The 25,431-nt window shown below is 40.4% G+C and overlaps 1 protein-coding gene across 10 annotated transcripts in view; it reads left to right on the plus strand.

The window, feature by feature from the left end:
* Positions 1 to 5,445: 5,445 nt before the first annotated feature.
* Positions 5,446 to 25,431, plus strand: part of LOC124169661 (prominin-like protein) — a 164,293-nt gene continuing 144,307 nt past the window's right edge. For all 10 annotated transcript variants that reach the window (XR_006867197.1, XR_006867198.1, XM_046548316.1 and 7 more), the window contains exon 1: positions 5,446 to 6,612. Coding sequence is in view for 8 of the 10 variants with exons in the window: in XM_046548316.1 (XP_046404272.1) it covers positions 6,021 to 6,612 (592 nt within the window). In the remaining 2 variants the exon portion in view is untranslated. The remainder of the gene's footprint in view (positions 6,613 to 25,431) is intronic.

The raw sequence follows: 25,431 nt of genomic DNA on the forward strand, positions 1-25,431 counted from the left end.
AATCCTAAATTTACGGAAAAAATCTTGAATCTAATATTTTTAATATTAATGATTCCTATAATATCCATGCGTAAGAGAGCCAATGATGATTTTAAAAATCATGCTTACTCGTAATTTTTCATCGCGGTTGATATTTTTTACTGTTAATTAAGTCGTATGACAGGGTAATTTGCTACATTAAATTTCTTCTCTTGTGGTTTAGTCAAGCAGTCAACCAAATCTTTTAATCTAATAATTTTCTCTCATATCATAGCGTTTTCTCACCTTCACGACAACGGCAGTTGGTAAGGATTGGTTATTCGAGTTAATACAGGTTTCAACGTCCTTCTCTGTTATCATTTGATTTATGTAAAAGTTTATTTTAGGAATCCTCTCTTCACCTACCTCTTTTGCCAGAATTTTATCAGCTAGAGCATCTTATATGTATTCTCCCGGAATCTTTAAGTTCGGTGTGAAATAATTTCCAGCCATAACAATACGGCCATATTAACGTTCATATCGTATCAATGAAATATCTTGTTTTTTTCCTTCACGCATGTATATTTTGTTGCTCTTTGGAAAAAAATCCGATGGTGAGCGCACGATGAATCTCCTCTCCTTACTGCTAGTAAAAAAAATCTCTCCTACAATTCCTGATTTTGCTTTTTTCATTCCCAGCTGTCACTACTTTTAGCTAGCGCTCCCAAGTTTTCCGTTTGTAATTAGCGATAAAAGAAACATCTCTGGTCGTATACCGTTTGTTTACTTTTTTGTACGAGAGGAAGTTTGTTTTTGGATCCGGAGAGGGAGACACGAGCTCGAAATAGCGCTCCTCGCGGCTCTTTTATGGGTACAAGGAATCCAAGTCGACTTCTTTATGGCCACTCGTTACGCTTATATTGGGACTTGGTCGTATCGCGAGTGACGGCGATGCCGTGCTGAGCACCGTGTTTTTGTGATTCGTTGACACGATCTCCTCTTCTAGATCCCCATTGTATTTTCCTCTCTAGCGTGATCCCCTGCCTGATTCTTCTTCGTCGATATCACTGCTCCACAGTGATTAAAAAGAGTATTAGTGGACCGATCTTACCAACTTTTAGCATTTGATGACTCGAGTACTTTTTTTATTTAGAGTGACGACAATTTAGCTAATTCATTTTTGTTGTTCGATGCATACAATTCTTATATTCATAGTTCGAATCAGTAATATTCATTTTGACACCTAGTATCTTAATTTTTGAACTATTTTGAAACGAAATAATGCTATTAATTTTTTGAAAGGAAGCACACATCGAATAGAAAAATTCGTCAGTCCTCAATTTCCCTGGAAATAAAATGTAAATTAATATGGAGGGATAGGAATGCAAAACATTTAATTACAATTGAGAAACTACGTATCATTGAGAATAAATTTTCTTGAGTAGGTTCTCACAGCGTTTGACTTCTTATTTAAAAGAGCAAATCTATATATTTCAAAAATGAATCCTGCAGAACCATAAATGCCGTATCTTTCGGTATCAAAACATTCTGATTCGTTACCGATGCAAATCGATTGAAATCGGGTAAGTTGGATTTCAAAATATTCGCACAGCATTCGTTAGTGACTTTGAATGTGACCAACATGATGTATTTATTGGCATTTTTTGTATTTAATATTTAACAATGGAAGCCCATAAATATTGTATTTTGCGGCAAATATCCATCCTCACTGAATTTGAAAGACTTCATGTCCATTTTGTATTTCAATTGTGGTATAATTCGGAGAACTGAGATTTACCCTTAATCGATTATAACTTCCACCATCTGCAATAATATTAATATACACACTGACTTGTGCTACTGCAGCGCCTATATCGATTTAAGGATGGCTTGCAAAAGACTTAGATAAGAATATGGCCGCCGAGAAAAATGTGTAAAGCATTCCATGGATAAAATACGCCAGCGATACGAAAAGAGTTGGACGAAGGATACATGAAGGGCATAGTAAAACTGGAGATGGACTCATTTTTGCAGTAACAACATATTGCTAAATAGACAAAGAGACCGGCACAATGAAATGTTATCCTCGTTTTAACTTTTACTGTGACTGATGTCGAAGGATCACTTTTCTTCCCTTTGCTTGGAGCTTTTGCGAATTGCTCGTTCCATGTCACTTTATGCGATGCTAAGTAGTAAAGTAAAAAACGTTTTAAATGGGAGTTTTTCCAGTACTGGATGAAAAAAATTTAAAACGTTTTTGATTTTTTTTTCAGAAAAAATAAAGATTTACATAGTAGGCCTCAGCATATTGCGTGACGGTAACGGTTCCCTCATTGTTTTTAAAAACCTTTTCGAATTTTGTACTTTTTGCACCTATGCATTATTTTGAAAATGGAAGTACAAAATATTTCCGTAGGTTTGATCTCGTTCTCTGGCATTCCTCGTTCTTTTTCAGTGCGCTCAAGCTCAAATCCAATTGTTTTAGAGTGAGCGCACTCAAAATGACGGAGCTCATTCGTAAATTCACGCTGTACTCATTCCACGAATTCCATATAATATTATTTGTAGAAACCTTCGTTTCACAAATTTCTACGCCAGTTTATTTCTCAGATGCCATTTCCTCCGGAATACTTCCAAAAAGCTCGGGAGTTTACGGGCAATTTCTCTCCGGCAATGAAATAAACTCATGTCTCGCTGCTCGCTGAAGCAAAATGAACAAAATGAGAGCATATCTTTTCTTCTTTATTTAACTAGTTGTCCGACAAAATCTGCCCGATTGAAAATAATCTTTCTCCGATTTTATTTTGACCCTTTAACTTCCGGTGGGCCGAATTCGGCACATACCTCCAAAATCATTTTTCCTCAGTTGTGAAGTAAGTTATTCCACTATTGCCCATGGGAACTTTTTCGGCTCGTTCGTATCTGCCGACATCATAAGTGTTGACACCAAGCAAGGTAGGTATAGAACTCGGACTTAAATGGGAATAAAGTCGAAGCTAACCACGTTGAAGATCGTCTACTTGCTGCGTTTTTTCTTTTAGTTTTTCGCTTTCATAGGTAAATTTATATGTTTCTAAAATATATTTTATATGCCTTTTGATTTTATAAAATATTTATAAAAAACGTTATCGTAACATGTCAATGTTTCAGATTATTTGAAATTGAAGGAAGAATAGGTGTGTGACGAATTCGTCTCTCTGGGCTTTTTCGACGACAAAGCAATATAAGACTATAAATCGCTATCGAAACCTGATATCTAATATTTCGTAAATATACTTCATGACGTCATCGTATTTGTGTAATTGAGAGTAAAGAGTAGTTATATGACTAAGTTTTTAAAATTATACATGACATAATTAGATTTTTTACTGTGCGACATTTCAAAAAATGAATCCCGTAACTTTTTACGGGAAAAGGAGGAGAGATATTATTCAAAATTCGATGTTCTACCAGAGGATGACAATGATCCTCATGCTGGTGGAAGCTCGAACGATGAAGGTTTGGCATCAGATAATGCTATAATAACTTTTTTTATTGTATACTCTTTTTCAGCTGATTTTTGATTGTAATAGAGTTATTAATGATTTGCACATCGCGCATTTAAATATATTTTGGAAGGTAAAATTTGAACAGGGATGTTCAAACGTTTTGTTTGTAAGACTGTCTATTGTAAATAGGTACTTTATAAGGATTTATTTAACTTTAATCTAATAAGTGTGTGGCGGGTTACCTACCTTCAGGTAAAACCTAACTGTGACGGGAATGCCCAATGTACCTAATTCGTCATATACCTTAATTTTAATCAATTTCGAGAAAATATTTTAATAAATGAGTGGGTGTGCTTCATATGAGCTCTCTTTATTGATATTTGGAAAGAAAGCGTTTTTTTCTTAGGTGAAAATCATTGTTGTCCAGAAAGGGTTAATTTGAATTTTTAGTTTTTCTCGTTTTATATCGTCCCGCTATTCAATTTGACCAAGAATTCTTTGGCAGAATTCTACCGATTGTCTTTCTCTTACCTTAATTAATACTGAGCAGCTCCAGCAAAAATGGAAATAAATGCCAACTTACCTTTAGTCGGCGCATCAATTTTTAAAGGAAAGGTCAACCTTACTGCCCGTCCTTCACGAAATCTATTTCAAATCTTGGTAAATGCTGTCATTTTTTCACAAAGGCTGAGCAATGTCTGCGATTATTATTTCACTCGATTTACTTATTTGTGCTTATTTCTGTACAGCATTTCCCTGAATTCTGTAATCTCTAATTCATCTATCTCCTTCTTCAGAACATAATATAACACTTTACAGAAATATTTATTGGCATTTCTACTATCTCTTAACGGTATAATTTCCCACTGACATGTTAACAATTTAAAAATTATTTATATTTTATTCCTAGTAATATTTTTTCCTACTAGTTGCTTTCTCCGGCCAAGAAATCAAGTTTATTTTCCATGAAATACAAACTCTTGAATAATTCTGAGGAAGGCTTCATTATATGTTAATAAGTGTTTTTTTTAACTCAACCCAATGCCACCTTTTCACTTTGTTCTAACGAATCTCTAGCTTTTGGGAACAGCCTTACCGAACAAGATTTTTTTAAACATTTATTGTAGAATATTATTCTGATAAAGGAAATAGTTCCATGAAAATTCAAAGAGAAAAAATTTGTTACAATAAGTGAACTAGCAATAACTGATTTTGCCCACCTCCCCTCCAGTCACCATGTTAAGATTTTAGATTTTTACGCGAATAAAATTTTGAACATTAAGTTATAACTCTCAACCTAAGTCTTACATGAGAGAAGTTAACTGATTGCTTGAGATATCTTGACAATAATTGCTAATATTTTGTGGAAACGCAATCGGAGAAAAACCTTGTCAGTAGCGGTCATGTCTCGCATTATGTTCATTAAAATAGTGAAGTACATCCGGAAAAATGGCGTTGTTTAAGAAAAAAAGTAAAGTGACTTTACTTAAGTCCTTTTCTTACATATCCATATTATCATTGATATTGAGCCTGCCAAGTAAATATTGACACAACGAAGGCAATCTACGGTTTAACTACATTCTTGTGATTAAAATATTTTGTCATCACAGCATTACAGTGTAACATATCGTTTCAAAGCATACGATTTATAACATACATATTGACGACAATTACCTTGACATGTTGTGTTTCCCGTATCCAAATCATCGTATCACGGTTCATTACATCCAGAGTTTTTTTTATTATCTTTTGAGTACCCCTGGTTTCTTTTTCCTTTCTCTTGATTAGTAATGTTTACATTCTTCTACTCCGGCAATATTCCCACGGAACATGGTCCTCGCCACGGATAAGCTACGCCTGAGAGGACACCGAGATAAAATAGTTTCCAACTCTCCCACCGAGCGTTGGCCGCGGCGCTGCCGTCGTCCCGGTCCCTCTCCCCCCTCGCGCCCGTCCGTGCTGCCCTCTTCCCCTCCAGCCGACCATTCGAGGCATTCCACCCAATCGACAGTCGTCGTGTGGAGCGGTGGTCGGAGGCTCTCGGCAGAGAAGGCTGCTGCCGTTCTCTTCCAGCGTTCTGTGAGAAACATTCCGCCATAGGCTTCCTAAACCTTTATTTTCGCCACCTGATGGACTTAGCGATACCGTTTTCGATGCTGCCCCGATCAATCCCACCGGAACTGACACAGTGTGTGTGGAAGAGCCGTGCAGGCTGAAGGGAGAGGATTCCTATTTCGCTCGGACTGGATTTTTTGTTTTTCAAAAAAGTGTTGTTGTTCTGAGTGCAGGATAGAGAGAGAGAATGTGTATGTGAACGTAATGTGTGTTTGGTGTTTGCATCATACGTTTAGGTAGAGCATCCTGTAAAAAAAGGTAAAGGATTAAAAGGGAGGGCTTTTTTTCGGTTTGACGGCGGGAGGTGTAGTGAACGAGGAGGGTGTAGGGAGGGGGGTACCGCGTCAATAATACGCAGGCGTGTGTGTTACAAGGGAGAGAGAGGAGGAGAGGAGCATTGAGTGAAACATCCTCGGGTTGTTTCTCAGGGAATAGCGCGAGAGAGAGAGGAACGAAGAGATGATGATGCATCAGCTACTCCGGAAGAGGACTAGGAGTATGTGCGGGGGGCAAGCCGTAGCCTCGGACCGCGATGGCGGCGATTCGCCCTCCTCGCCTGCCCCCGAAACAACAACGTCGACTCGCACGAGGCGGCCCTCTCGAAGGGCCAAGTTCGCCTTTGCCGCCTGGCCCATCCTCGTCATGTTGGGGCTCGTCGTCCTGATGTTGGAGACCCAGGGCGCGACGGCGCGAGCCGCGCGCGGCAGTGGCGGTGGAAGCGGGGTGTCCTCAGAGGTGGAGGAGAGGAGGCGTTTGTCCATTATGGAACAGCATCGATACCTTCAGAGGCAATGGCAGTTACAGCAGCAACAGAAGAAGGCCCTGCAGAAGATGGGCGCCTCCGGGCAACCCACGGCCAAGAAGGGTCTCTCGCCCTCGTTCGAGGACCTCAGGAACGTGATGCCCTTCGAACCGGTGGAGTTCAGCTCGGCGAACGTCTCGCGGGCATACCGCTCTTCCTCGAAGTTCGACCCGAGGGGCATGGGCCACCTCTACCTGGTCACCAACCTGTTCATGGACCACATCCAGCGGGAGGAGCCATATCCCGATGGTGAGCTTTATTTTCTTTCCTAGCTTCGTGTATTCGTATCCTGTTTTCGTTCACCTCCTGTTTTCCCTTACGTTCGAGGGTGTAGTTAAGAGGTTTACTAATTGGGAAGACAGGGAAACAATTTCGCTTGCGTTCTCTATTTTGGCCTTCAATTACTGTTGTGTTGCATTATAATTTTTCAGTGATCATTTTTGACGCTCTTGTAGCTCTGTGTTTATTTACGAATATATTGTTTGTTGACGTGGCCTAGGCAGGAAATTCCTTTGTTCTACCTCGTAATCCCAGCGTGCCACCCACGGTCAGCTGTTATTGATGTAATTCATTCCGCTGACTCAACTTGAATGTTTCTACTGCTAATGCCTCTGCATTGATACTGCTTTGCTCGCCATCCGATTTGATATTTTTTATCGATACCTTTTCATCATCGTTTTATGTTTCTTCTTTTTCGTTATCTTGTGGCCATGAAACCATTCCCACAAATAAATTTCTCAATTTTCCCATTTTCTTATCGCTCTGTTACTAGAGGGAAATAAGTCCACCCATGTTTTGTTGATATAATTATAAGGTCGAGGATGACGGCCGTTTGCTGAGCTTTGCTTCATATTTTTCCTTTCACAGTTTGAATGATATATTTCGTCTCAGAAATGCTTACCTTTCATATATTGTGTCCGAATGAGGTCAAAGCAGTTGTGCTTCAACCTATTGTTCTTATGTAGCTAGGAAAACATATTGTTGCTAGATAATAATTCACAGGCTCCGATGTGAATGTATATTTACCTGCCCTTTATGTTTGCTTCTTTGAATTTCGGAAGTGTCGATTTTTTTATAGATTGGTCATGCTGCGTTTTTTTATTTTGTTTTAGTGTGATGGTAAGGATTTCTCCGTATCGGTTGGACGAGTGGGTAGTATTGAAATGATTTTTATAAACTGATCCTTCAGAAAAGGTTTGGCAAATAATACAATTGGAAAGTGTTTCAGTAGTTTCCCTGTTGATGATCTTTGGCGTGTAACGTTTCAATATGTTTGCAAGCGTGAACATGCTATGTCGATTCTGTAAACATGGCGGCTCGCAAGGGTGAAAAGGAGCTGGTGCTTAGTCTTTCTTGCTAACCCTCTTTAAATTATGCTCGTGGGATGTGGGATTTGAGCTGTAAATTGAATTAATGAAAATAATTAGCAAAAGAGATCGGTGAAGTAGCCCGAAATTTCATTCGGGGGGTCCAACAGCAGGAAGAAAATATTTGGAAAACGGTAATAATTGTAAGTAGAGGGTTTTGAACTAATTTTAACACTTTTCATGATAAAAATGTCGTTTGTCAGCGAAATCTTTTGTAAATTCATGATTGTTCAAAATTTTGTTGTTTTTTTTTGTAATGAAGCCATGTAATAGTGTTTTTATATTTTGTCCGTCCGGACCCCCGCACTGGCTACGCCACTGATCGAGATATTTCTGTCGCTTCTAGAATTAAGAACAAATTTTAAGAGCTCAAATCACCACTCAAACATCGCTAAAAAGATTTTTCTTTCCATGATGTGTGGAAATTGTATTTCTCTTCGTCTTAAGTCTTCATTTTCTCCTCCTCTTTGCATGGATAAGGAATGTTCGATGGTTGATGTTAAGAACTCCATTACCTTGTGTTACATTTCTAATTTAGGTTGTTGTATGTTTCTTCTAGTCTATTCCTTGGAACCGGAATGTTGTGGATCTTGAACTACCTATAAATAATTCTTTCGCGCCTGGCCGCAGTCGGTCTTTCGTGTCTCTGCAGCTGAAAATATGTGTGCAGTCTCTTCATGGATTGCTTTATAATTTCGTCGAATCGAGGTGGAGTCTGTGGACCATGATCGAGGGTTTACTGCCCAGCTGGTTTCGTTGAGCTCCGTGGTCGACATTTCGTAACATTCTGGTGCTCATCTGTTGGTGGTTACAAGCGGACGATCCGAGTGTTGTTGAGGGGAGATGCACGAAGAGAGGTGATGGGAGGCGTGGAGTCGGGGCTGTGGACTTAACCACCACACGCAGTAGGAGGACCGGTTTACGACCCTCGCGCCAACATTTCAGGGCCGCTTGCAAAGCTACTTCCCAGAGTGCGGATGTCTCTCCTGCCGTCTCGATGAGAAGAGATAGAGAACCACTTCTGAAGCAGCTGAAACCGGAGATAAATACATGCGAAAACGGTGACTAAGCGCGGACTGCGAGCTCACCTGTCTCCGGGAATCGGCTTTCGAAAAATGACGATGTTCGCGTGGATGGAAACTCTGTCTTTTACCATGGAATTGAAGCCTGTTTCCTGTATGGATGATCGTATCATTGTAGATTGAGGCTGACCTCTTTGCTTTGAGCTTTGCGGGAGTAGTTTCAACGTTTTTTCTCTTAGTTGTTGTCTTGACTTACTTACGGTATATTGCCTCCAAGAGGAGAAGCTCCACATTCAAGACAACCAGCCTGTTGGCAGGTAGCATAGAAGTGGTGCATGCTTCAAGATGACATGATTATCTGGGTTGCATTCCTTTCTCTTCGTGATCTTTGTAGTGTATAATTATCGTGATGTGACGGCGAGCTTCTGTCAATTTTCTGGATGCACTTTCTTTGGAGTTTCACTCTGCAGCTATTACGCACATCGCCTTCTATGTCGTAAGCCAAAATTTGCGACCACGAAAACTTAAATAAATCATATGGCAACCCGCTAAGTAAAACCTTTCCTTGCAACGGGTTGACGACACTTGAGGGAGACTCTTGACTCTAGATATTTGGGAGAGGATGAAGCAAAGCAAGGAAGCAAGTCCTCGTCTTAAGTTGTCTTCTGGCCGCCATCCATGCATACTGAGTGAGCTCTTTTATCAGCCGCTTTCGTCTGCAAGCCTCCAGGGCAAGGATATCACAGCTCTTCGGAATCCACACCTTCCCCAACCTGCTGCTTTTTACTATTATGCGAATTCGAATAATGCTTTTTTTCTGATATACTTTTGAGAACCAGTAGTTTCGTAGCAAGTTAGTGTGTTCTCGTGCCTCATGATTCGTGGTGCGATGATATTTTCGAATCGCAGAAAGATGTGGGTACCTGTGTTAAAAAATTATATGTGCAGTGCTCTAAAAGCTATATTATATTGCGATGTAAAGGCCATAAGCGTTTTATTTTTTACAAAATTTCGGAACGGAAAGGTTTATTACATTTTTTTCTCGAGGATTTCAGGAGCAGCATGTTTTTTATATTATTTTATTTTACTTTTGAGTCGATACTGAGCCTGATTACCCTCATTTTAGTTATTCGGTGCTTTTATTTGGTGTAGGTATCCATTTTATTCCTGCCATTATCATTATGTTTCCAGCTTTCATTACTTTTTTGAGCCTTGGTGACATGATTGGCATGCACCGGCCGCATGTCTGTGGGGTTGTTTTTGTTGCACTTAAAAAATATTTCTTTGTTGGTGTCGTTCGCATAGAATTCACTAGCATAATACCTTGGTAATCACATTTTCAGTATTTTTGGTGTTTTACACTTTGACCAACTTGCACAACGCTGTAAGCTACATTGAATTAGTATCGGAGGAAGTATACGTTAAAAATTATGAAAAGCCTTCCAGCAATCGTTTTGAAGCGAACTGCAACTGGTTGAAAGTAGATCGTACATTAATTATTGCCAATACCTTTATCCATTTCTTTTATAATGTTGCCTTAAATCGTACTGCCACATAATAGAATCTAATATTTCGATATATTTTCTCGAGGATTGTGATCTTCAAATATGCCTTAATAATTCAACCCTCAGTTTCCAATAGTAATTATTATGAATTTAATTCATCCAGCAACTTAAAATCTTGTCTGTTTAATGTGGCAGCTCCTCCAAGTTGTTGCAACTTACCGCTAAGCTTTGTGTATCTGAGGTATCAGTTCTGCGCCTGAAGTATCCGTCACGCTATCAGTGTACTCAAGTGAGCCATTTATCAATGATCTTTTTTCTTGAATTCACTGGTTTATTTTTATGAGACCATATATCCATTTTTCTCACTGAGATTTCTTGTTCATTTCGATCGTTATCCTTACGGAAGGACTTGAGAGTGGTTAAGACATCAAATTACAGAACTTCGTTTACGTTGTGAGGTTCTTTCGAGTTCGATATTTCTCTTCAGCGAATAGGATGTATCATGTTCCCACTCTTTCTTAAATGCACGGTGTTCTTGTTATGCTTGGGAGGGAGGAATTTTTACAAAATAAGTATTTTTTATATCAGTTTTCAAGTCTGCAAGTTGGGTTCGTGAATGCTACCTTGTGGTTACGGAAATAGTAACGTCGAACCTCCCGTTTATTAGTGGCACAGCCGAAGGGGGCTGTGGGTGTTATATCCCACAAATCCCAGTTAATTTGATTTTCAATGGAAAGGGTAATTTCAATTTGTACTTAGGTCGTGTTTATAGAGGATATTATTAAAATTATTTTTGCGTTATCTTAATATAACTACCCACAACCCAAAAATCGGACTGTGTCATCTCGACTCCGCGATATCCTGAGGTTTAACATAATATAATTTTTTTTTTTAATTTTATGTTGCGTCATAATTTATGATAGGTTACATAAACAAGCTTCCTGATGAATGAAGCAATCACGGTAGAACTATTCCTAACAACGTTAGTCGTTTTTGTGGATAAGTCACTGATGAATATTTCTCATATCCTCTCCCGTAGTTTTTCCTCTGACATGAAAAATGCGGAGTGACTCAGCGCACCCCCAGGATAGCTGGTGAAATACAAAGATCAGTCTGTTCTTCTGCCTTGATGAAGCCACAGCTTGTTTTTCGGTTCGGAAATTCCTTCGCACTCTGGTATTGCTGCGTGGACAGTATTTTCGACACCACTCGACTCTGGGTCGTGGGCGAACGGAGGTGGGGGGTTTGTTGCCGCAGCGCCCTTCTGAGGCCATGTGAATCACGCTTCAGCCGCACAATACCCGTTCTCCCACGTGTTGTTCTCCCGTTCAACTAAGCTCTGACTTATATTTACGCGAGCCAAGAGCGAATCGCGTCCACTTTCGCTTTTACAGTGCCTCAGCCAGATGCAAAAAAAGTATCGGCTCACTTACGTACCTCCGAAAAGTTTATTAGATTACAATGAAACTGTTTTTTAGGTGGGTTATTTTAGTCGAATAGTGATCCTTTCATTCATTTACATGTCTTTATATTCAATGCTGTTGGACGATTATCGAGGGCAACTCAGAATAAACCAAATTACGTGCCAATACCATTTTGGAGGCTACAAGTATGTTTGTCGCCAGTCTTCCCTCACGATCTTGCGACTTGAGATATCACCCACTAAATTTGTAAGTCGCGCAGTCGTAAATGATTTACTGCAAACCTATGTAATAAGCTCCATTTCCCCTTGAACTATCAGATAACCACAGTGTCTCGTGCAATCAGAATCGTATTTAAAGCACAGGCTACATCTTAAGAACCTTACAAGTGTCCAGATTCTGGATCTGGTCGCGTGTGAAATAGTTCTCTGGCCGTGCCGCTTCTTTGTAATCGTGTTATATTTGGATCCTTATGCGTTCACCACATTCATTTAAGATCCTGCATGGCAAGTGCCCCGAAATCAGCCTTTAGGATTTATGGTAGAGGGTGATTTTTTTACTCGCAACACATTCTAAGGCGCATTGTATTTTTTTATACTTCTGTGATGTCTCCTGCCGCGTCATGGGAGGGGTGGGGTGCGTCCTCACCACATATCCACTATTCCTTTTGTTCCTACGTTATGCCACTAAGTTTTTCGTCTGGTAAGTAAAAACTTTAAGCGTACCGTGCTACCGACTTCATCACTACTACCACGCGTACATTATTTTGAAAATGATGAGAGGGGAATTACTGAATTAAATGTATAAAATACTTGGTATTAGTTTACACAAACAATCGTAATAAATTTCAGTGGTTGTTTTCAAATTTTGAGGAAAATATCGCTTTGATTCATCCTTGTTTTTAGCGCGGTGAATTTCTTCTCCGTTGCCGTTCTTCGACTGGTAGCATTTTTCAGCAATATCACCGAAGGGAGTTTAGTCAACAAAGCCAAGTTCGGAGTGTCGATCCGTGGCAGTAAGGGCGTGTTCAGTTTCCGGTTTGGGAGTGAAGGCAGGGTGATTGTGAATACGCATTTGCGTAACGATGGCGGGCTGGGATTGACAACGCCAATTCTTCGAGTGGAAACTGAATAGCATTGGAAGTCCAGCGGATGGGTTTGCAAGGTCGGTGGACTATCCGCGTATCGACTTGGCACCGCTGTCTCGTTGGTCGCTGCGCGTTGAAATCTAAATTTCATTCTGCTTCTCCATCCTGAGCATACTTATTAGTGAGATTAGTAGTATTTATGTTAGATAAGTAGGATTTTTAGTAAGATTATTGGGAATCTTATCGTGCTCTCCTCAAGTGCTTCTTCGTTACCTGGGTAATTAGGAATTTGTGTCAGAGTGCGTCCTTTGGATACGTCATTAAAAATAATTTTATCATTATGTGATATTAGATTCTTCTTCACGGGGAGATAGTATTTTATTATGAACCTGATTTGAATCCCTCCTTGAGTAATTATATTTCTCTCGGGTTTTCAGCCAAATAAGTTGTCCTTGTTTGCTGAGGCCTGGATCGTTCCAAATTTTTGGGATGAATATAGTTGGAGGTAACAGATTCTTCAACGCATTTGAAGCCAGAATCAGCCGTCTGCGCTATACCTTGGCGCGGAGTTTCATACCCATCGCAACATCTTGTGCTAGTCGTGGCTGCTGTCGAATTGTTGGCGTGTTTCACCATTTCGGCAATAGTTTCCCTATACTCCTACGCCCGATATAACTTCAACAATTCGAAAATAATTCAAGTTTGTCAGAAATTATAGCATTGTTTCGAGGCGGGGCAAGATTTCCTTTTTGTAATATTTTAGGTTATGCTTACTGAGCTTGGCGTTGCATCTGGTCCTAATAATAATTTTTCGCGAGCTATATTGCATATTTATGGAAATTATTTCTATTCCTTTTTGATCTTTATTTATTTTGTGGCTCTTGATCAGCTGTTGGCGTTTTACGCCAATGCTATTGAAGGTCTTCGGTACTAATTCGTTTTTAGGGTTTATGTAGTCCTTTTTTGAGAGTCTGCCTACTCCCGCCGTACCATTTATCTGACCGCCTCTCGTTTTAAGTCATGTTATTAATGACTCCATTCACACCGTGGCAGTGATTCGACGTCATTTTGTAATTATCTAGCCGGACCCCAACCGTGCACATTCGTAAGCCTTCTCTTTCTGTCTCTCCGCATTCGCATTGATTATAATGCCTTTTCTCCTCCTACACCACTCCTCTTCCACTGTGTCGCCATTCCCAGTCTTTTGAGATGGGCTGGCGGTCCGCGCATGAATGGCCAATTACGCTCCCGAGCCACTTTGACCTCGTCTGCGTATGCACAAATGCAGGCGGAGCTCTGCCGACGACCGATTTCCTTTCAGAAGAGAATGAAGAATCTTCTTGTTCGAACCGTAACGCCCGGAGACCCATCGACATCATCCTCCTGACTGCCATTTGGCAAATTGCGTAATATGATCTCTCGAGGTGAAGGATTCAGTGATTAAGGAACAATGTGTCATCCTAAATGGTGGCTTGGGTTTCGTAATTTGAAGCTTATGTCATGATGGTGTACTGCTTCTACAATTTTTTCGTCGATCATTAAAACGAAGGAAATAACGTCAACCCTACCGTCGACACCTAGCTTGCATCCGTCCTCAATCAGCTACCGTTTCAGGTTGACTTTGCAGAAGTCTCAAGTCGATTCTTCTATCATTTAATCTTCTAATATTTTACACCGAGAAGTCAGTTTAAGGTAAGTTCACGTATGTTTTTTTGTAAGAAATATGCAGATTTTCAACGCTTGATAACATATCAAGCCATCTTCTTCCTATCTCCCACCGAAATCATGTCTGCTCTAGTGCATTCGTCGAATCTGTATGCGTCTTTCTGGTGTATTCCATTATATCTAGTTGGTTTCTATTCTACCCTACATCGGCAGTAATTCTCCTTGTGGAAAGGCAGCTATAGTTCAGTGAATTTATTTTGTCACCGTTTGGTTCTCGTCAATTGTCAATGGCGATATATTCCGAAAACGCCAGTCAGGTTGTGTTTCACAGTGACAGTGCATTCCGGCGAAGAAGGCAGCACGTTTAACGCAATGCAATTCCTAAAAGATTTACCCTGCATCTACTTTTTGCTTATAATGCAATTTAGGCATTTTTAGAGGAATCTTTGAGATATAAATTCAAAGTACTATTCCACTCAATGACATCCCGTCATGCATCACTGTTGCCTTGCGTCTAAGTGCTCTGTTTGCCGTTGGTATGGTGATTTTTGAAGCTTTGGCGCGTCACTTGATGTCTACGGCCCTCCGTTGAAGTGAACGGAATTGGTCTTGGCGCAATGTCTGTCGCTCTCTGATCCTAATTTCTCGGAAATGGGAGCGTTCGCGATAATTGGGAGAGTCGACGTATCGTCTCCAGTGTTATCTACTCATGCTGCGTTTCTTGTGACCGGGCTGCTGTTGGTCGATGAACATGACGTCTTAATGGAAGCTTGCTGTGAGGACCAGTCATCCCTTGGGGGGAGCTGCTGGGCTTATTTCGGTCTTCATCTGCAATTCAAACGAGGTTTTGGTCGATGCCGCGCTCACGCACTAAATGAAAACAATTTTCTCCAAACAGGTTTCGGGAAAATTCTATTCTCCCCCGGAGATCCTGAGGGGATGGACATCTTAACACGCCTCATCCTAGTCTATGGGCGAATTGTGAGCTTGTTTTGAGTTTAGCTTATATTTATACCCTCGACTGATGACTGTGATGGGCGCTTTATAGGAATCAAGTTGATGAGTCGCCAATGAAATTAAATTTACTCCTGTGAAGCGGAATTTAACTGGCTGGGGTTACGCATGCGCTGCACAACAGCTTTTGCCTTTATTCATGATTATCACTATTACTAATTCAATATGTCTGTTACTAGCTTGTGTCTCATCTGCGTACATTTTTGAGGTTCAGTGCTGTCTCGTTTCTTCATTTTGGACACCGTGGATCTTCAGTTTATCTTCAAAGAGGCACTCCTCATGCATCATGGTTTGTTAAAATACCGTCGTCAGTTTTGATATTTTTTAGCGTCTTTACTGTTCACATAAGGTTTGAAGAAGGTGCCTACTCTTTGATATGCTCATGGAGTTCGTTATGAAATATGATATCAATTTTTGTGGGAGTCCCTGGAATTGCTTCATCGTTAATCAGTTCTGCTATTTTGCTTCATTCTGCTTCGCAATTTCTATCGATCGAGATTTAATCGTGAAATAACGTCCGATGGTGTTATGACTCGTTTAAAGTGTGAATTTCAAACGCATTCTTTTCTGTCATGGTGAATTTTCTCAACCTTTTCTACGGGTAGAATTCTACCAAATCAGAAAGTTTTGTAACCTTAACGCCTTTCAAAATTTCATAGATCCCTCTCATTTTCAAATGAAATGCTGTTCATCGTTCCAGAAACCTATCTTCATTAATATTCTTATTTTCTGCAAGAGAGAGAGTGTGAGTCTTATTTGAATTGGTCGTTCCTCATTATGATACATTTAACGTTTTGATGTAGATTTCAACCCTTGATAGTGATTTGATTAATAGTAGGTGACCTAAAATTGTTCCTCAAAGGCAGATGTGGACTGTATGCTGATTGCTGTTCAGAGAAACCCTGTAAGCAGACTTTGTTAATATGGTGTTCTTTATCGAGACTTGGCTAAATAGTGTCTTCGTTTTACGATTTCTCTCTCAGTACAGTTGATGTGTTTACTCTTTTTAAATGTCGTCAAATGTATTCATCCTTGGTAGTTTCTTCATTGCAATGTCCAGAGTTGAAAACATTTTTATCTTTTACACTTGTACGTACAGTTTTCGTGACCATGTATTGACCATATTTTTTAATGTATGGATTAATTTATTTCATTGTTGCACTGAGTTTGGTCCCTTTATATTGTTAGTCGTTGATGGTTATGTTATTTTTCGTAATATTTAAGTCGGGGAGAGTTACTCGGTTCTACTTTTGTTTTCATTGCGTGGTTACGGAATAAATCCTTTATTTCTTCCATTCATATGGTTGGTACCGCTGCATGATGTGAGAGGTATTGAAATGGTTTTTTAAAATCAAAATCGCATGATCTCGCGGTTTTTCGTACTTTACGTTTTAGCATCTCATTGTCAGTCAGACCTCTTTTAGTAGCAGTATATTTCCTTATTTGCTTGCACTTAATTGTCGAGATTGGAGTCTCATTGTTTGAGCCTGAAAACGCTCCCGTTATGCTTACGAGGCCGCGAAAGTTGAGAAATTAGATGTCCCCTTGGTTCCTTTCATAACTTCTGCCTCATGCGTTGTGGTTTCGGAATTTTCAGCAGAATTCCAAAACATGCTCGCTACTAAACAGCGGCTGTCCTCTTGAATGCTGGCTTGGCCGAACGCAGAGGTAGTGCAACCTTGTCGGATTGCTAATGTCGTTGTAAATGGTCATAGATCTATTTGTTGGCTTGCTAGAGTTATTACGGTAATAAATTATAATGCTCATAATAGCATGCATTTTCATTTTTATATGGAGTTCGATAATAATGATTTTGATTTGATCTTAAAAAAATTTCCCCGCTTAAACAAGCTTTGCCGGTAAAGTAAAGTTGGGCACTCTAAAAGGAAGGATGTGGAATTGAGGTTGCCATAAGTTATGTAACTATGATAACGGCTCATTAGTTGAAGTGAAAAATTAACATATCTTCAGATTTTGGCATAGAGATTGCAATAATTTCCTTAGATTTTTAATCTTCTCGTAGACAAGGATTTTTTTGTAATCACCTCGTTCAAGAAAAGTTGTAAATTACACAATCTGTACTTCGTCATCGTCATTAGTCAACAAACCTAAAATTGGTTTGGCTCAGCTCGCAATTCCTCACTCCTCTCCGTATGTACTTATTAATTCCATTACTATGGCACATATTGAGATACTCTGAGTAAGCAGAATAAAATCATGACACAGGTGAATGATATATCCAATAGGATAGCATATATGAGGGTACATTTCGAGCAGTTTATTGTATCGCCCGAAAGATTTTGTTTAGAGCAGAATTCATCGGATCAATATTGTTACGTAACAACATACCTGAGATTTGCTTTTGTAAATTCTTAAATTTTGTTTACTTGTGAAGCAAAAGCCATAAGATCGCATTATATTCCCCCTCCTCAGCGGCATAATGATGAAAGCATAAACATACAGTGAACATTTGTTATGGTCGGCAAGAGATACGCGTACACCTCCACTCTCAGCCTCAGCGCCGTTGAAGCTCTCCTCCCGAGTGGGGCCCGATCACTGATGACTGCCGAGGGCCCAAAAACTGGTTTTCTCTTTTTCACGGGCTCTCCTTCGTCTGCCTCTTCTCTCTCCTTCTGTGGAACCGCATTCACCTGTGGTCGCTTCTCCGCCTAGTCCCACGGTCTATTATTTCCTAGGAATTCGAACCTCCACGCAAACATTCTCCCATGTCTTTGGCCGCCCACCTCCTCAGCACCGCGTTGGCCCTCGAGATCATTTTGAGACGCTATTCGCGGAGCTCTGTGTATGTATGATCTTTCTCGCGGTACTCGTGGACGCATTCAAGTAGCGAGTACGACTCAAGATATAATTTACGTGTTGCTGATTTTTTTAATACTATTAGCATACTCGCTACCCTTCTTGCACAAACTTATTGGTAGATAAGATTATACTCATCGTGTGCAGCAGAAGAAATAATATCTAATTCCATGGTCCTTTTATACGGACCGTACGTATATACAGACCATGCCAAATTCCGTGTTTCGTTGTGACGTGAAATATTGCGCTATGCGATGACTCCTTTTTCCACACGCAGTTTCATATTGCAATTTTACCTGCGATCACGCTGCGGAGTCACAAAGATTCGTAATTCAAGTTCCAATGGTATATTTTAAGATATTTGTTCCTCATTCACTCCTGGCAAAGCCGTTCTCTACGTACTCATATTATACATCCACGATAAGGATCGTTTTGAAATGCGGGTTGCGAAAGCGTGGAAATTTAATTTTGGTTTTTGGGCGATTTGGGGAAAGTCAATAAATTATAAACTTCGCGTTGACTTTTATTTTTATTTGCTGCTTTCCAATCTCTTGTCGCCCACTTTTTGATGTGTGGTATTATCAATATAAACAATTTTCTGTATTTTTGGCAGAGTTAGTTAGTTTATCGCTTTATGAACACGATAATTATTTTGTGTGTATCGGAAAGTAGTTGGATAACACTCTGAATCTTTGCGTCAAAGTGAAATGATCCATGCTCGGAACATACTTATTGATATGATGCGTAGGATTACTAAACACTTTTTTACGTCGTACTGATTACGGAAATTTGAACTACGTTTTTCAGCAATTTCCTTGACGATAACTTCTTAGCATGTCATTCCTCCTAACTCATTCATTTTCTGCGGACCTTTGCCAAGACTTGAACAGATGAGTAGATATTTTATGCGTTAATTAAAGGAAATATTGATTACCGATCGCGTCGCCTTGCCCAAACTAATTGGGGTCGAAAGTTTCATTTGACGAAATGGAACCTTAAGAAATAACTCAGGCCGTAAACGTCTCTCATTAGAGGAGGGGAAAAGTGTGTCGTTGGTATGCGCTTGGCGGTGGGATGATGCCCAGGGGAGTTCAGGCGGGCATGTGGTTGGGGACGTATGGACAAGAGGTCGACAGTAGTATTTGCAAAAAGAAAAAAACACCCGGCATGCTAAATCTTACAGTATTTTTCTGTCTGATTGGAAAAATTTAAGTCAAGAATCAACCATATACAATCATCAGAATTCGGGTGACTTCTATTTTTAATCATCATCACTGGTCAACAATCGTGTGATTGGTTTGACCATTGAGTAAGTATATTCTATATTCATGTGTATATTCCGTATATTCTATTCATAGAGTAAGTATATACTTACTCTATGGTTTGACGTAGCTCTCAAATCAATTCCTTCAGATAATCTTTTCAAACCCATGTATTTCTTCCCTTTCGCATCTTACCTTACCAGCCCCATATACTCTAATCAATGTATCAGGCCATCATGTCTCGAGATAAACTCGATTAGGTTGTTTCGTCTTTTTATCAAGGTTTTCAGAAGCTTCTCTTCTCTCCTGCTCTTCTTAGGGCTTCCTCATTACTCCATCGATCCATTTGATCCTCGTATTTCTTCTGTCATTCTACTTATTTGCTCACCTCGCTCTCTAGAGAAAAATTCTCTAGGGATTCGAAATTCTCCAGATCTAGCATGTGGGTTAACGTCATCGGTGTTGGAGCATTATTTTTTATTTCTTCTCTTTGTATAATTCACTGTTCGTCTTGTCACAATTATTTGCATTTACTATTACGATTTTAGATATCGTTTCAGCAATCCCATCTTGACCAATCTCCATAATACCTCCTAGGTGTTAATGCATTATGAGGTATAATTTTTATTTAACTAAAATGCTCTCGTAGTTAATGAGATTTTCCTTCTGTACGTGAATCACTTTTTACGGAATGTAAATGTTTAATATTTCCCAAATTATTTTGTTGGTCAAGTTAGCAACATGTGCCCCGATGTTTCCCTATCGGTCATCGATTTTTTTTTGACTCGTGTAAGGGATAATCGTAGTCATGACAACTTTTCGCCTGCGTCGTTCAGATCACGAACGATGCTACTATATTTGGGGCTGAAACGTCATCATCGTCTGAAAGCTGCGACAACGCCAAGGAACAACTCGGAGGATGTTCATACGTTTTGATGACCGTTTTGCTTCATTTATGGTTAGTTGTGTTGTGGACACGAAGTTCGGCCATTGGTATCGAGAGAGGAAGTCGGCGGAGTCAAATTCTCATTCCGTCCGTCCGTCTGGACACATTCCGGGAAGTCGGCGCTTCTTTCCTCCTCGAGGCCTCCTCCTCCGCGCAACATTTGGCGGCCTCCCCCCTCGCTTCCTTCCCCACCTCACTCTTTTCCTCTCCTCGTGGTGCCCCATCCATCCCTTGCTTTGACGCACGTCGAGTCTTGCTCGGGTCACTTATGAATCACCCACCTCATCCCGCCCTTCACCTCCCTCCCTTCTCGCTCACGAGCGGCCCCTCGCTTTTTTTCCAATTCCACGGCTCAGTTCCCCGTCTTTTGTTTGTCGATTCGCTCCGCAGCCGTATGCCTCTTTTTTCCTGGTTTCCTTCGTCGGCTCTCTTTCGGCAGTTACATGATTCTGGGGACTCGGTCCATAATCGTGGTCCACCAGACCATGCAGGTCTTCGGTGGCCGACGCTCTTGTCTCTTCTAAGCTTCCATCCATTTTTTTCCCACCAGTCATCGTTCTGATTATTCTACAGCAATACTTTCTTTCCCCATCTACTTGCTTGGTGTGGTATGTCATTTGCCTATGGTGGTGCTCGATTTAACCCGAATAGCTTTGCCATACACTTTAATGTTCGTTGTAAATAGTGAAGTGTGCTGATAGATCTAAGGTCTTTCCGAAAAATTACTCCCAAAAATAGTAAGATTTACTAAGTTTTAAAGTCACGTCTTGGTGAGCATATTGGCACCAACACAGCGTTTCGAAGGCGAATTATGTTGTTCTTCGTGAAATAGAAGTTCTTTTATCCCAATGTCGATACATAATATTCATGTACAGGTATGGTAGGAAATTCAAATTGGATTATTTTCTGACCAAATTGTTTTATTCACTTATCCCCGGTGTTTCAATACTGTGCTACGTCACGGATTATTATATTTTTCTCTTTAGTTTGTATTCCCCAGAAAGGGGAGAGTTCTTTTACATGATCGGTACTCCGTATCACTTGTCTTTTCATTTTCAGAACATGACATGGATGTGTGGGAAAACGAATTGAAATTTTCTGTTTCGATAAATGTATTGAAGATGATGAATCCGTTCCTTATCTTGACGGAACGGTTGGTACACCATGTACATACATAGATTGGTGTTCGGGCCTCAGGATGTCGATGGCTTGTTCTTGCCGCAGCGATCGTAACGCTAATGTCTCCAGTGTGATCTCAAGATCTTGGAACATGATCCAACCTCCTGGGATCCGAACTTCGAGGTCGTCCGATGCCCCCTCGCGAATTTAGTCGTAGGCATTCAAGGTCGCCGCGAAGTCGCTGGGCCGAAGGAGTTGCCGTGCCGCGGTTGAGACATTGTCCGCGCAGTCATTTGTTACCGAGCGACGGTGTCTTTCATGCCTCTATAGTGTCGATTATGCGGTGTAAGAAGTAAACCATCTCCTCTCATTGAAGGACCTCAATGTGCCCCGGTTGTGCTTTTTTCCGATATGCTAATCTTATGCTGGTTAGTCTGACCAATGGTTGCATTTTGATATGTGAGCGACGAATAGGGTCAACCGCTGTTAGAATTCCATCCATTTATATCTTTACAGGAGTTTTCATCGTAATGGACACGGAATTTGCGGTACTCCAGCTACTCGCGTTAGCTCTATTGTTCTTCGAAATGGTCCAAAAACTCCATCGCAATATTTCAGTTAATTTTGTCCCTATTTTTCTAGGAGAACTGTCTATCACGGGGGTTGTATTAATGTCATAACTGTATCGTATGAGGGTTGGCGTGACCATTTTTGAACATCGACAGTGCAAAAAAGCCTTATTCATGCTGTGTTTGAAAGGAAGTGCTTTTACATCGTCGGGTGTATAATGTTTTGAATACTCTTGTCGCCATCTTTTTTCATCGCGCTGCGTTGTATCATTAGTCTGGTCGCAGCGAGTTAGTATTCAGGAAGAGGTGATGACGCCGTGCCTTTAAGAAATTTTTTATCTTACTCCGAAAATGATGACTGGGAACTCCGCATTAGTTCTTCCAACCGCCAAATGTCTTGTGTTAACCAGTATAAGTTTCTAGCCTTCCATCCGTCAGTCATATCCACCACCACTATCCGCAGTTAACGCGCTTCTTTTATTTTAATCAGGAGCCTCTCTTCCAGTGTCTTGAGCGATGAGTTATTAGGACCCGCATTTAATTTTGGTAATGGCATCATGCACACCTCACCTTGCTTGCAGCGCAAATCGCTTGAAACCCTTGCGCACGAGTTGTCGCAACAAAGGCCTCTAACCCTCTTTTTATGTTTTCTGCCGACCCGATTACAGATGTGAGAAGGGACGGGGGATCACCGGGGTAAGGGTATACCTATAGCAGGGTGTGTGCGTAGGGAAAGAGGGGTTTTAGGCACAGATCTCGAGTAATTAAATTTTTGTTTGCATGCGATGTGCCTTTGTTTCATTTTTTCTTCTTCTTCGTTTCCTCGGATGGTGTTTGCTCGTAAGGTTCAGGCCCTAGGAATTCTCTGGGGGAAGTTGCAAGGCGGTATCCCGGCGCGAGGGAGAAGTGTGTGTGTGTGCGTCTTGTTTACTCAAGACGAGTTTCGTAAAGACCTCCTTCTCCTCTTGCTCCGTTTCTTATTCCTTGTATCTCTGTCTCTTCGCCTTGCCGAACCGATCGGATCTCTTTCTTTACCCCGTTCCGAGATCTTGGACGAAGTTTCTTCCTTATACCTTCCCGAACATCAAAGCAATCTCGCCATTAAACAAGAACAGCGATAAGCGTATTGAGATTCGCAATCACAAATCCATCCCCTTTTTGCCATCCACCCTATCCAACTGAGAAATGGGAGCTTATGGAAGGATGAATGAGACGAGATATTATAAAAATAAATCATGGAGTGTTCCTGCGATGAAAAAATGTGCTGAATTGGAAATCGGAAGAATTTTTTTGTTTTATTCTCTAGGGATCTGGAAAAAGTTTCGTGCCGTAGAGGAAAACATTATAATGTTTGAATTACGGAGTTTTTGGTTTATTTCCTCAGTAACGTGACTTTAATTCATCGCAAATTTCCGATACGCCATGTAGTCTAAGTTCCCTGAATGTCTCTTATGTTGGTATGTTTTTGTATGGGGCACTTATCAAGAACATAATGCTAAATTCCTCATTCAGACATTTGTCATGTCAATTTTCTGATCAATTCGCCTGTTCTAGCTTTTAGCCTTATCAATTACTATCAATTTCAGAGTTGTGATGCTTTCAACCTGCATTATTCTCGTCGATCCCCACAATTATCATCGCTGCTCCCAGGACCGGTGGAACGCAGATTGGTAGAGGCTGCTTTAAAGAGCAACCAGCGTTGTCTTTTCCCACTGCTAAGCATTGGTCTGCAAAGCACTGGAAAGCATTGATCAAGGTGCTGATGTTCCTGGAAAGCAAATTGTAGGGTATTCGAGGTTTTATACTCTTTTCTGCCTTTACGTTAAATGACTTTTGTAATACTTCTAAGTGTTCAGTAGTTTTATACTTCAGACAGGTCATAAAGTCTTGATTTTAGCTTATAAATCGTTTTATTTCATTCATAGTTTTATTTTCTTATTAGGTTCTTACCTAATTTTTCTGCTCAATAAATTATCTGTGGAGTGAGACATTTGCTTTGATCATTATGGACAAATCTCTCGTTAATTACCTGTGGAATGTCAATCTTGATATTTTTTCTTAGTCACAAAAATTTTCTATTCAATCCAAGTTCCCCTTTTGGAGCTGAGTGGAGTCTATAAAATAAAGTTCCCTTGATCGCTTGTTCGAATCTATTTTTCATCCTCTGAAGTCATCAAGTTAAGCCGCTTTTGGCCTCTTTAAGATTATTTTCAGCGGCTCAGTGGTATCCTTCGCATTGCGCATTAATCTGATTAATGCATGATTGCAATATGCTTAAGGTTTTTCTCTCCGTGGACCAGTTGGAATCGAAAAAATGGGGTCAACCTAAAAGCTGAAATTCATTAATTTACGGAGGAATTCTGCTTTGATCCTCTGCGAGCGCTCGGGACGTTCATTACAGATTTTTCCTCCCATTTCTCAAGCTCATGCTGCGGGATAGAAGCTCCACAATGTGCTTTGTAACTTGTTGATTTTTCATTTTTTTCCGATGTCCCATTTTCCGCGAGAAATGTTGTGAATGCCGTGTTGCTGGAAATATCGAAGGTTTATTCTTGCATCTCCCCGATATTTTTGCAAAATTAAATCCATTGAAAATGTTGTTGATGCCTGTCGGATCCAGCGACTGCAACTAAGTGAACTTCTTTGTTGAGTATATTGCAGAGTTATCTCATGTATGGTTCAACTTTCGCGTACATTTTTTGACGATTTCTCTCCTTTGATAAACTATGATAAACTTCTAAAAGATTATTTGGATATGAATTTTTGTCCAGTAAAACTGTAATCGAGGCTGTTTACAATTCCGAATCTTGAAAATGAGTTTTATTTGTCAGAAAATCGGAGTTCTTCACTCCAACGGTCGGTTTGCTTCTGGTCTGTGGTGAAGTCTACTTCATTCAATTGCATGTTTCATTGGTGATCCTAATCTTGATATTCATCATTTAAGGTTTTTTGAAACCCACTGTTCATTTTCCTTTTAACTCGTTCTTGTTTTGTAGTGCATTTTTTTGAAATCACATTGGAAAAAATCATCTGGACTGAGAATCGAACACGAACTTTTGGGTCCACGAGCCACTGCGCTGACCAAAGCGCTGTCCTAGGAGACTGATAGTATTGTGTAGGACTTCACTTTTACCCGGTGAATGGTGGCAGTGAATTCTTCTCGGGATTTCATCCTGGTAAGCTCCACGATCTCAATCGCTGCCAACGTTTCGATGGAATTATTTTCCATCGCCATCAGGGCCGATGATTCCTGTCTTGGGCGACAGCTTTATTT

This window comes from Ischnura elegans, chromosome 1 (assembly GCF_921293095.1).
Source record: "Ischnura elegans chromosome 1, ioIscEleg1.1, whole genome shotgun sequence".
NCBI classification, from domain to species: domain Eukaryota; kingdom Metazoa; phylum Arthropoda; class Insecta; order Odonata; family Coenagrionidae; genus Ischnura; species Ischnura elegans.